This window comes from Mytilus californianus, unplaced genomic scaffold (assembly GCF_021869535.1).
Source record: "Mytilus californianus isolate M0D057914Y unplaced genomic scaffold, xbMytCali1.0.p SCAF_2, whole genome shotgun sequence".
NCBI classification, from domain to species: Eukaryota; Metazoa; Mollusca; class Bivalvia; order Mytilida; family Mytilidae; genus Mytilus; species Mytilus californianus.
This window is the reverse complement of record NW_026262668.1, coordinates 116,867,908-116,881,434: the sequence shown is the minus strand read 5'-3', so window position 1 is coordinate 116,881,434 and position 13,527 is coordinate 116,867,908. Positions and strand designations below refer to the sequence as shown.

Below are 13,527 nucleotides of genomic sequence, written 5' to 3'. Positions count from 1 at the left end.
GCAAACTGTAGGAAAAGTTGATTACACAAAACTTAAACTATCTTTCATCAATTTTGCTGAAAAAAGACTAAGTTCCCATGTCTGGAAAAATGAGAAAAACTTCCTCAACCAATTCCGTATTTATTATTCATTAATAGCAGGTGCACAATTCTACATATGTGCAATCTTTGTTTTGTTAAGATATATTTATTTTTGATTAAAAAAAAATCCAACTCGCAGCATTTTATTCATTTATTCTCTTTATTATTCTACAGTATTGCAAGAAAGTATTCTTGCACATATAACATGACGTTTATAATGTTACAAGATATACACACGTAAAGAAACAAATGAACATTGTTCCTGACTCAAAGTATATAGTACTTCAACACAACTTATATTGAGTACTACAAACTCTTTTTGTAGCTTTTTAAAAGCAAATTAATAAAACCAGGTATTTCAATATCATATAAAATATCTACTTTTTCTATTGAAATTTACAAAATTCTTACAAAATTTCTTTTTTTTATCTCACATTAAGCCTTTCTCAAGCTTATGTATAGAAGATATATATATATATATATATAACACTCAATTTAACATGCTTTAAACCAAGTCAGGAGCCTGTAGTTCAATGGTTGTTGTTGGTTGATGTCTGTCCTATTTGTTTTTTTGTAAATTGTTTTGTTATTAATAAGGCATTAAGTTTTCCCATTGAATTGTGTCAAATTTTTCATGTCACAGCCTTTTATAGCTAACTTTACGGTATGGAGTTTTTCAGTGTGAAGCCCATATTGTGGCCTATAATGTCTTATATCCACCTCATTGGAACTCTGGTGGATAGTTGTCTAATTGGCAATAATTAAACACCTCCTTATTTTTTTTATATTTAACTATACAGCTGAAAATATAACATAGATTTAGACAAATTTTTTTATCAAAATATTCACCATCAAAAGAAATGCAACTGTTATATGGATACAAAATGTTTTGATCCAGCAAAAGAAAAAGACATATATCAAAGTTGAACAAATTCTAAAATTGAAGAGCACTGTTTTCAAGCAACAGGATGAAATAAAACATTATAACAGAGAGTGTACACACATGGCTCCTAATTTGAAGAAAATAAAATAATAAAACCAATTTAAACATGACCAATAGTATTATTATTTTCGTGAAATCATCAGATATACAATGTACTTAGTCTAGACTCAAATGTTTGCAAAAAAAATATTTCTGAACAATGAACACATGTCAATAAATTAATTGCCTACCCCTTAATTGCGCATGAGGTATATTCATGAATCTTTGGTTATAGTGTTTAAGATGATTTTTTATAAGCCTGGCTTATAATATATATAATTTACAAAACAGTAACTTACAGGACACAAAGCAAAGAACATAAATGCCAGTTTTTTTTAGAGCAATAGCATATGCTTGTAATAATTGCCTAGGTAAAATTATACTTCAATGTATAATTTATACTAGAAGGAACATCTGCTTTATACAATTCTAATTACTGTAAATCAGGACATTTTTGATGGTTTTTTTTTTCAGAATTGCTGACTGAATCAAATATATGACATTTCTAACTAATGATTTCAAGGTGTCCTGTAAAATAACAATAAATAACATTAACGGCGCCAATTATTCTGCACCAGATGTAATTTCGACTACAAATGTTTCTTTAGTGATGCTTGAGGACAAAATACATGTATTTGAAAATCCAAAATTTATTCAAAAGATGAAGAGCTTATAAACCAAAGAGGACAAAAACAAAAAATAGCCAAAGCCGTGAAAGGAATCAGAACTTTGCATAAGTGAGATATATCTCTTAATTTAAAATAATTTCCAAAATTAATTAATGATCTGGATCTACATTTGTGCATGTATCATTAATAAGAGAAAAGTTCCAACTTCTCTGAAAACTCAGAAAACCTGTTTGTGTGAACAAAGTAAAGGATTTTCGTCTGTTCATAAAAAATTATTAGTATCTTCATAGATAAAGTCTTCTTTATTTTCAAAAACAACTGTTTGTTGACAAATTTTTCACAAAAGTATAAAAAACTTGATAAATTTGACAATAACCTAGATTTATCAAGTTTTTAAATAGCTAGATTTACATTGTATACACATACACAATTAGCAGAGGAGAATGTCCTTAATTAAATTTTAGGAGCACTTTCGAATATATGAGGATTACTGCTAATAAGAAATCTTCAGATCTCTATAGCAATTACATTGCAATAATCATAAATGAAAAAATTGATAGGTATAATTTACCCTACTATAACAAGTGTTGTTTGTATAACAATATCAACAATGTTTGCTTGCTTGAAATGTTTTCAATTTAAATCTTACTGTTTCTATAAATTAAAGGTTTTCCTGTTCATAATACAAGAATGTAGTCAAGTTAAACAAGATCATTTTTATAGAGAGACATGCAAATAAGCCTAATGACTATTCTTTAGATGAAAAATATACCCTCTCTAACTGTACTGTACAAATTTTACAATATCAGTAACTTTGTTTAAACCTATAGTGTAGTCAAAAACAGATGTATGTCTTGTTGTACAACATAAACAATGTAAGATTGACAAATATCTACAAAAATAAGAAAGAAAACTTATGCAGTTCTTAAAATAATATGCACTCCTGAATCTGTAGAGACTATTTGACTCAATTCTCCCACATCTAAGCTGTATGTAGCATCTTCAAATGGTTTCTGCATCTGTCCCCTACCAAACGGTCCAAGATCTCCACCTCGCTTGGCTGAACTACAATCGCTGAACTGTGAAGCTAGTTCTGCAAATGGTTTTTCACCAGAAACGATTTGTTCCCTATAGCCTAGAAATGAAAATTACAGTGAGTCATTTATGTCTACTTACTGTCATCATTCACTCTATAAGACAAAATTTATATATATCTTAATTTCGGGCAACAATAATGGCTGAGACATACAAAATACTGGGATGTGTTTAAATTGATTTTAGTCTCTGATGCATGATGTTTTTATTGTTAATTGTTTTTGGCTTTTAACTAGCTTTCAGTAACTGTTAGTACTCTCAAATCATACTTTCGTATTAATTTGACCTGTTTACACAATTTTTAATGAATTTCTGTCATTCAATGTTTATACTTATTTTGTGTTATATCTCGTCTCACTATTTTTAATATGTACCACCACTTCTTAGGAAGAAAGATAAGAAGTTAGCAATATCCTTTAACTCTACGTTCCGCTATATAGATGATGTTCTTTCACTTAATAATACAAAATTTGGTGACTTTGTTGAACGAATCTATCCCATCGAACTAGAGATAAAGGATACTACAGATACAGTTAAGTCTGCCTCATATCTTGACTTACATCTAGAAATTGACAATGAGGGTCGGTTGAAAACAAAACTTTACGACAAAAGAGATGATTTCAGCTTCCCAATTGTGAATTTTCCATTTCTATGTAGCAACATTCCAGCAGCGCCTGCATACGGAGTATATATCTCCCAATTGATACGATATTCCCGGGCTTGTGTTTCCTATCATGGTTTCCTTGATAGAGGATTGCTGCTCACAAGGAAGCTATTAAGCCAAGAGTTCCAAATGGTGGGGTTGAAATCATCCCTTAGTAAATTTTACAGACGCCATCACAAGTTGGTTGACCGTTATGGAATAACCGTTTCACAGATGATATCCGATATGTTCCTTATGTCGTAACTACAACACCCTTCCCTTTTCACGAATGTGACTTACCGAATTAGACTATTTACCGGATTTGTAATAACATAAGCAACACAACGGGTGCCACATGTGGAGCAGGATCTGCTTACACTTCCGGAGCACCTGAGATCACCCCCAGTTTTTGGTGGGGTTCGTGTTGCTTAGTCTTCAGTTTTCTATGTTGTGTCATCTGTACTATTATTTGTCTGTTTGTCTTTTTATTTTTTGGCCATGGCGTTGTCAGTTTGTTTTAGATCTATGAGTTTGACTGTCCCTCTGGTATCTTTCGTCCCTCTTTGATAAGTATTTAATATGACAATAAATTTTCCCTTCTGTACTCGTACTCTGAACAACAAATTTATGAATTTTGTAAAAAATGTTTACTTCCATACTAACAACAAAATTATCATATTTAAATTTACCTGTGTATGTTGTTTTATTTAACACCATTTTGTCCTATTGACACTCTTCCTACATCTTTTTTTATTACTACCTGTAACGTCTATGTTATATAGGCATCTTTGCTTTAATATTGTATTTATATTGTGTCATAGATCAAACTTATTCGTTCAGTGTATGTTTACTTGTTTTTGTTTAAATGTCTTTTTGATTGAGTTAAGCCATTTCAATTGATATTTTATAGTGTCTTTTTATGTTGCAATGTAACACTACTGTCTCAGGTTAGGGTGAAGGTTGGCGCCTGTTAAAATGTTTAAACCTGCTGCATTTTTATGCACCTGTCCTAAGTCAGGAGCCTGTTGTTCAGTGGTTGTCGTTTGTTGGTGTGGTTCACAAAATACAAAATAAAACAGTTATACCTACATGTATAAACAGTATGAAAGGTTACAAAGACAATTCATATACCTTATATGTTGACAGATGAACAGATAGGAAGATTAACATATGCAAGAGCTGACAGTGTTCCAGCTAGGATTTCAAAAGGGCAGGGTGCCAATCCTGAATAAAATGCTCCGCAGGGCGCAGCTTGATACGACCGCAGAGGTCGAACCCTGAACAGTTGGGGCAAGTATGGACACAACATTCAAGCTTGATACAGCTCTAAATTTGGATTGTGATTAAATATTTGACACAGCATAGGTTTCTGACACAGAATGAATGTGGTCTAAGAACTTAAAAATTTTAAATTGGACATTCAACTATTATGGTCCAATATCCAAAATCTAAATACATGGTTAGATTCAGCATATCAAAGAACCCCAAGAATTCAATTTTTGATGAAATCAAAAAAAGTTTAATTTTGGACCCTTTTGACCTCAATGTGGACAAAGTTGATAATGGGGCCCAAAAATCAAAAATCTAAATACATGGTTAGATTCAGCATATCAAAGAACCCCATATATTCAATTTTTGTTGAAATCAAACAAAGTTTAATTTTGGACCCCGATTTGGACCAACTTGAAAACTGGGCCCATAATCAAAAATCTAAATACATGTTTAGATTCAGCATATCAAAGAACCCTAAGAATTCAATTTTTGTTAAAATCAAACTAAGTTTAATTTTGGACCCTTTGGACCTTAATGTAGACCAATTTGAAAACAGAACCAAAAATTAAGAATAAAACCCCATTGAAATTGGTCAAGAAATAAGCAATTTATACGAAGTATCTTCTTTTGCACAATACTGTACAATTGACAATTTCTTGCTATTGCGCAATATTGTGCTATTGGATATTTCTTGCTATTGCGCAATACTGTGCAATTGAAGATTTCATGCTATTGTGCAATACTGTGCAATTGAAAATTTCTTGCTATTGAACAATACTTATTTTATAATAATTTACACATCCTGTTTGGTGTGTATCTCCTACCATATCATTATTATTTGCTTTTAAATATAAAACAGAAATAACCAACTTAAAATGGAAAATTTTAAAAGAAAAAAAAAAGGAAAAAAAGAAAAAAAAGGAAAAAAAAAAAAATCCCCCCCCCCCATTATTTGAACCCCCTTATGATTTATCACCCCCAAACTCAATCCCAGCCTTCCCTTTGTGGTATGGTACCTTGCAGTACAATTTCAGAGAGATCCATACACTTGAACACAAGTTATTGTCTGGAAACTAGAAAAATGCTTATTTTTGGCCCCTTATTCCTAAACGTTTTGGGCAATTACCCCCAAACTCAATTCCAGCTTTCCCTTTGTGATATGGAACCTTGTAGTACAATTTCAGAAAGATCCATACACTTACACACAAGTTATTATCTTGAAACTAGAAAAATGCTTGTTTTTTGCCCCTTTTTGGGCCACTAATTCCTAATATTTTGAGGCAATTACCCCCAAAATCAATCCCAGCATTTCCTGTGTGATATGGAACCTTGTGGTACAATTTCAGAGAGATCCATACACCTGAACACAAGTTATTGTCTGGAAACTAGAAACATGCTTATTTTTGGCCCCTTTTTGGCCCCTTATTCCTAAATGTTTTGGGCAATTACCCCAAAACTCAATTCCAGCTTTCCCTTTGTGATATGGAACCTTGTAGTACAATTTCAGAAAGATCCATACACTTACACACAAGTTATTGTCATGAAACTAAAAAAATGCTTGTTTTTTGCCCCTTTTTTGGCCCCTAATTCCTAATATTTTGAGGCAATTACCCCCAAAATTAATCCCAGCATTCCCTGTGTGATATGGAACCTTGTGGTACAATGTCAGAGAGATCCATACACTAACACACAAGTTATGTCTGGAAGTTACAAAAATGCTTATTTTTGGCCCCTTTATGGCCCCTAATTCCTTAACTGTTGGTACCATAACCCCCAAAATCAATCCCAACCTTCCTTTTGTGGTATTGAACCTTATGGTAAAATTTCATAGAGATCCATTCACTTAAACTAAAGTTAGAGTGCGAAAACCAATGTGTCTTCGGACGACGCCAACGTCATACCAATATACGACCGCAAAAATTTTTTGCGGTCGTTTAAAAATCTAAATACATGTTTAGATTCAGCATATCAAAGAACCCCATATATTCAATTTTTGTTAAAATCAAACAAAGTTTAATTTTGGACCCTTTGGACCTTAATGTAGACCAATTTGAAAACTGGACCCGAAATTAAAAATCTAAATACACGGTAAGATTCGGCATAACAAATAAATAAATGTGGTCAAAGATTTTACAAATCTAATGCGCCATACTGGTCTTCCTTTATAAATATGCATTTCTTTAAACATAATTTAAAAGCAGTGTAAGGGAAGTAACCAAAACGTTGTATTTGGATTACCTCCCTTACACTGTTTTAAATTATCTTAATTGTTCATTAACCATTACTTTATACATAATTTAAAAGCAGTGTAAGGGAGATAATTTCAATGATGTATTTGATTTATCTCCCTTACACTGCTTTAAATTATGTTTTGTACTAAAGTATTTGTCCATTATTGAGGACAACCTTGTTTTTCCCCCTTTTTTGCCCCTAATTCTTAAACGGTTTGAGCAATAACCCCCCAAAGCAAATCCTAACCATCCCTTTGTGGTATGGAAACTTGTAGTATAATTTCAGAGAGATCCATACACCGTTCCACAGTTATTGTCTGGCCCCTTTTTGGCCCCTAATTCCTTAACTGTTGGTACCATAACCCCCAAAATCAATCCCCACCTTCCTTTTGTGGTATTGAACCTTATGGTAAAATTTCATAGAGATCCATTCACTTAAACTAAAGTTAGAGTGCGAAAACTAATGCGTCTTCGGACGACGACGACGCCAACGTCATACCAATATACGACCACAAAAATTTTTTTGCGGTCGTATAAAAAGGGCATTTAACGCGTGATATGATAATATGAAAAGGGCATGTTTTAATAAAGATTATAATCAAATATTGTTTGTTCATTGAATCACTGGTTATAAATATACAAGAACAACATCATTAGCCCAGAGAAAAACTATCTTTCTACTTTTTAGGCTGAAAATTTAACTTATCAAGCAGCTTGTGACACAAGTTTTAAATCATTGCTTGGCACAGTTAAGCTTTATATGCAGCATTTTTTGAAAAATATCCTGCTTCATTCTGTTTCTATGGTCTGACACACTTTACAAGTTTCACCTTTCTACCTTTTCTGTGCTTAATGGCGATACAGCACAAAACAACTGTAAATGCACTATGTTAGGATATAGTGCAATACAGCACAAAACAACTGTAAATGCACAATGTTAGGATATAGTGAACAGTGAAAATTTGGATTGAAAATAAAAAATACAGAAAAAGATGACCAAGGCACCCTACCAACCCTGCTACTAAGACCCTCTTTAACTTTTCCCATAACTCAAAACACCTAAACATATAAATTCTAAAGCCAGAAGTATGAAGACATATTTTATAATATCTTAGTAGGTTACTCAATGCTAGGAAAAAATAAGATTGAGTTATCTTTCTTTATTTGGGTGTGCTCCTTCTTTGGAGGATAATAAACAGTACGTAGAAGATGTAAATACGATCAATAATATGGCGGCCAATTTTGTTATTTTCGTATTAAAAATGAAGGCAGTCAATGAAAAATACGTCTTAATTTGCTATTTATTTCACGGAAAACAATAAGAGCAATGTTTTTAACGAGTTTATTATGGTTTTTGACTTTCTGTCAATTACGTTTTCTCCATGAAACTACGGTAAACATTGCTAATTGTGCCCAAGTTGTATGAACATTTCTTCAAGTTCAAAGACAAATGCAGACTGACCGATTCTATTTGAATGAATTAATGTTGATGATCATTAAATGACCCATCCGATAAACGGATTACCTATAACAACAGATTATGACACCAGTTGTAACCGTTGATTAGCTTGGGTTGTAAACAAAGTCATATACTTGTCGCCAGGTAAATTTTTGTAATTGGTTTATTATATCAATACGACCAAAATAATATACCAATCGATCTTCAAAAAAGGCAGGGCGCCCTGCAAACTGTAAAAAGGGCACAGGGCAGCACTCGGGAAAGGGCGGGCGGACCGCCCTGTGAAAACGACCTAGCTGGAACACTGGCTGAAAGGGTTAGATTATATTATCTAACTTTCTTTTAGGGGAAATTAAGAGCATTTGTCTAAACACTTTAGTCTAGTGATTATATATAATTAGTCCATGTACTAAATTTACCCTCAAGTATTTTTAAAGCATCTTCTTTTGTTCGGGTGATTGTTTCTTCCCTCCATGATGATGGTCTCCTAGAATCTTTATGTTTGACAAGCAAGTGTGAAGCCTGAACAGTAGCACTTTGCTGTTTGGCTGGGGCTGTAGGCATGTCCCATTGACTTTCTTTTGTGTATATATTCAAATAGTACTCTTTATCTGGAAAAAAAAGAATTGACAATGACCCAAGACTCTGAGTGATGCAATTTAAAATTATCTTATAATGAATATCCTATCGAGGGATCACACTGTTTATTAATATAACGACTTATATACAATAGTGTCCGGTAATTCTGACGTCGGGTAAACCCGCCCACTCCTATTTACTTCCGTTATTGTCACTTCCATGAAATTTTTCGTCTGCCATTTTATTCATAGGAACAGTACTTATCATTACTGCATGTCAAATATTAAAAAAAAATCCTTTATTACGAAAATATCTAGTGATACATGTACCGGTATATATAAAACAGTTCCTAAAGATAACAATAATCATATTATTGCTTACAAAACTCGTTTCTGACTTGAAATTTTTTTTTTTCAATTGTCTGGAATCCCTTTATAAGTAGTCTATTAATAGATCACCTTTTCCTTTCATAATAAACTGTTAACACAGAGATATGTCTCGTCTATTTGTTATTTTGATAATGCAAATGTTGAAATTAAAATAGCAATACTTTAACATGTAAGTTATGCAAATATTCAAAGTCAATGAACCATGACTGAAGGTACAGGGCTAAACAATCTTAATGGAAATGAGATGTTCCAATGCTAATACAACTGCATACCAAAGTCCATTGACTTTTCATGTCGTTCCCTTTAAACAAACCTAAACACAAACATTAACTTGTAAACTATGTAAAAGTTTCAAAGTCAATGAACCATAATTAGGGGGTGGGGTTATATAATCTCCATGGAAATGAGATATGCCAATGCTTATACAACTGCATACCAAATATCATTGACCTACCACTAGTGGTTTCCCATAAACTGACCTAATCACAAACTAATATATGTAAACTAAGCAAAGTTTCAAAGTCAACAGACCATGACTGAGGGGTAAGGACCAAATATTTTCCATGGAAATGAGATGTGCTAATGCTTATACAACTGCCTACCAATTATCATTGACCTATCACTAACGGTTCCCCTTAAATTGACCTAATCACAAACTAATACATGAAAACTAAGCAAAAGTTTCAAAGTCAATGGACCATGACTGAGGGGGGCGGGGCCAAATAATCTCCACGGTAATGAGATATGCCAATGCTAATACAACTGCATACCAAATATCATTGACCTACCACTTGTGGTTCACCATGAACAAGCACTTATCACAAACTAATACATTGTTGATGCTGCCGCTGACGTCGGAAACAACATACCTATGTCTCGCTTTTTGACTCCGTCAAGGCAGACAAAAATGTGATAAACTGGCCCTTCATACATATTTATTGCCCATGGGCAGAATTACCGGACAAACACATTTCCAATAAAAACACAGATGACCCACTTGTTTTGTTGCTTTTAGAATTTATTTCAGACATGCGATTCTTCCGGCGGGATTCATAATCTCCTGATTTTTAGGCCCTCTTCCGTCCCTCCCGTTTATAATTCAAATCTTCCATTTTTTTCAAAAATTTAACCCAAAAAAATTTGTCAGTCTCGATGGAAGTAATTTTACCTGTAAATCAAAGAACTTATAATTATATGGCTTCACTTGACAGCTTGGGTGTCAAACATACTATTAATCAATGATTTTTACCTCAGGTTAACTGCCATTATGTAATAAAAGCTTTGTGTAAAAGAAATTTCGGGTTACTTCCCTTGTTTTATCATGTTTTAAGTTATCCTCCTTTAAAATGTAAATTGAAAAAAGAATATAAATAAAATACATAATGAACAAAGAATCATATAAGGATGATAATTTAATGATTTTAATTGTCTTAGGACAAATAAAGAATATTATTTTGAAAATTATTTGAGAGATCTATACTTCTTTTCAATGCTTAAATTGAAATTTATAAGAAATGTATTGACCTTAAGAATTGAGTGACCGACCATGCAAGGGCTGTATAGCCAGTCAAGGTCATTAAAAACTTCCATTTGCTTGAATTGAGTGAAAGTGTACATAGTAAGTCTGGCTATATGAAAATTAGCTAGAAAAAATGAATAACACTTGAAAACATATAATTAATTATTGAATGATGGAACTGAGAAACACACTAATGATGACAAAGAAGAGGAAGGATAAAAATCACATACAAGTAGTATAACTTAGAGTTGACAAATATTTCACATGGTAACAATACAGAGAGAATACAAGAAAAGTAATACTGTTATCTTAAAAAAAAGGAGAAATATGTAGCTTTTTATCATCAAAATGAACACTGAAAACGGCAATAAATATGTCAATAAAAAATCTCCAGTTATGAGGCCCAAACTCCAGCTGAAAATTTTCAAATCTCCAGTTGACTTACCTCTGCACATGTATAATTTTTGGGGAAATGAGGTAAACTTCTCGAAATTGATTTGTCAGTGAATCGATCTATATTAAATTTAATACAATTTGTATATAATTAAGCAGAAATGCATACGATGTAGGCGGATTTACCGGACTGCATCGTAATACTTAATGAGATGTGTTTTGAGTGTTGAATGAGAGCGAGTGCATGTTTCGTGACTATGTAGTATGTACGTGATTGGGATAATCAGTAATTTTTTAAATTTTAGTTTGTTAAGTGAGAGTCTGTAAAGAATTACTATTTGAGCGACTTATTTTCCGTTCCCATCCTTCTGGTACGTCTGACATAGTGCCGATTGAAAAATAAAAGTGTGGAATTAGCGGCTTGGTCAGGGTTAAAAAGTGCTTACATAGGAGAGGAGAGTATGTTGAACAACACCGGAAGAAACTCTGTGTATATTCCGTATATAAATATAGTAAGACTTATCAAGGATTTGTATAGCATTCTATAAATCGCGTTTTAAAACATGTTAAATAAATGATAATCAGAAAACAGCATCGTTTACAGCGATGTTACTGTATCTAAAAGAATATTTTGAATATTTAATCTGAAGCAAATTTTGTAAACATAAAAGATCCAAATTATTCAAATTTGTGTAGATCTCAAGTGCCACTGTCTTTTTCGTTTGTCTTGCTTTGGTGTTCTCAATGATCGTTCTAAAGGGATGACTGAGTTGAGCGCCTCATATAGAACTGTCACAACAACAAAAAAACATTAACAACGAAAAACTATTTTCCCGTAGGAAGCATAGAAACGGAATACAGTACTTTATGTCTTTATATATCCATCACGAGCGGCTTCTTGACAGCATAATCAAAGGTACGATCCTACCAAAGAATTATTAATTGGTATCAGTGATTTTTTTTCATAAGACACAATGAAACACATGAAACCGGAAAAAATAAAGGATGCTATTAAACAAAAAACATCATTTACAAATAAATAACACAGTCCAATACTTGATTTGTTGTCCCTGTAGATATTTTAAGCCTTGTCTGAGTTAAAATGTCTCAACAAATATGTTTTTGAAAATTCAGGGAGATATCTAGCTAAAACTAACATAATTACTAAGTAGAAGAATATCAAAATTACTCCAGCCTTACACAAAAATGTATTATTTTGAGTAAAACGAATGTCCCAGATGGTATAGATACTTTTTCTGTTGAGTATTCGACTTAAGAAGCTTGCAAAACATGTACTTATGTTACCTTTTCCGATCTATCACCATTCTGCCAGTACATATTTATGTCATTTTAAATAGTTTGTCATAAAAAAAACCAAACACAGTTTTGAGATTAGATGTCACTATTTCTTTGACCAGATACGTTAGGGAGCTACCATTTGATTTTTATGGGGGGGGGGGGGGGGCTAGGATGAAAAATTTTGTCCTGCCTATTTATTTTTCCCTCTATTCGGTCCTGCCTTTTTATTTTTCACTCTATTCGGTCCTGCCTTTTTTTTTTTAGTTTATCCTGACTTTTTTTTTACATAAATTGTCATCCTGCCTTTTTTTTTTGCAAATAATCTCATCCTGCCTTTTTTTTACTCAAAACTCCTGTCCTGCCTATTTTTTTCAAATTTCATCCTAGCCCCCCATAAAAATCAAATGGTAGCTCCCTTACCAACTTTTAATTAGACTCCACATTAATCTAAAGGTCAATTGAAAGATTAATTATGTTGCTTTTGAAGTGTTAGTCCATAGTTGTAACCAAAACAAAGTTATTTTATGTGTATTTATAACGATTTAGAAAATTGATAAGCTACTAAACTAGGAAATGGCTTTTGTACGTTAATTTTAAACAGATACGTTACTCAGTATGGAATCATTTGCATAAAAAATAACCACTTGCACGGGGATCTATTTAACTGCATAAATATGTTTTTACATATTTGATCCTCCTTTTCAACAGTAAAAAATGTTCTGTTATTAGAAAAAATATTTGAAAAAAAAAACCAAGAATATTTTGTTCAACAGATACGGTACCAAAAGATACGTTATAATGTTTCGATTAACGATGAAATACTGGTACCATTTCGGAATTCAGACATATGAGCTATCTGCCTTAATACATTTTTGTTTAGTTTACCGGTAATGATCAATGAATAACATCATCAATATAACAAGTTATGAGTTGCAATTTTCGAAGACATATGAAGGA

General features: G+C 32.5%; 1 protein-coding gene across 1 annotated transcript; it reads right to left on the bottom strand.

Annotated features, from left to right (window-relative positions):
- Positions 1-216: 216 nt before the first annotated feature.
- On the bottom strand, positions 217-11,730 carry LOC127730836 (putative peptidyl-prolyl cis-trans isomerase dodo). Its single transcript, XM_052239442.1, has 3 exons — positions 11,607-11,730; positions 8,811-9,002; positions 217-2,826 (listed from the first exon to the last, which is right to left on the bottom strand). Exons 1-3 carry the CDS (start codon positions 11,653-11,655, stop codon positions 2,606-2,608), a joined length of 462 nt encoding a protein of 153 aa, XP_052095402.1. The 5' UTR covers positions 11,656-11,730; the 3' UTR covers positions 217-2,605.
- Positions 11,731-13,527: the final 1,797 nt, after the last annotated feature.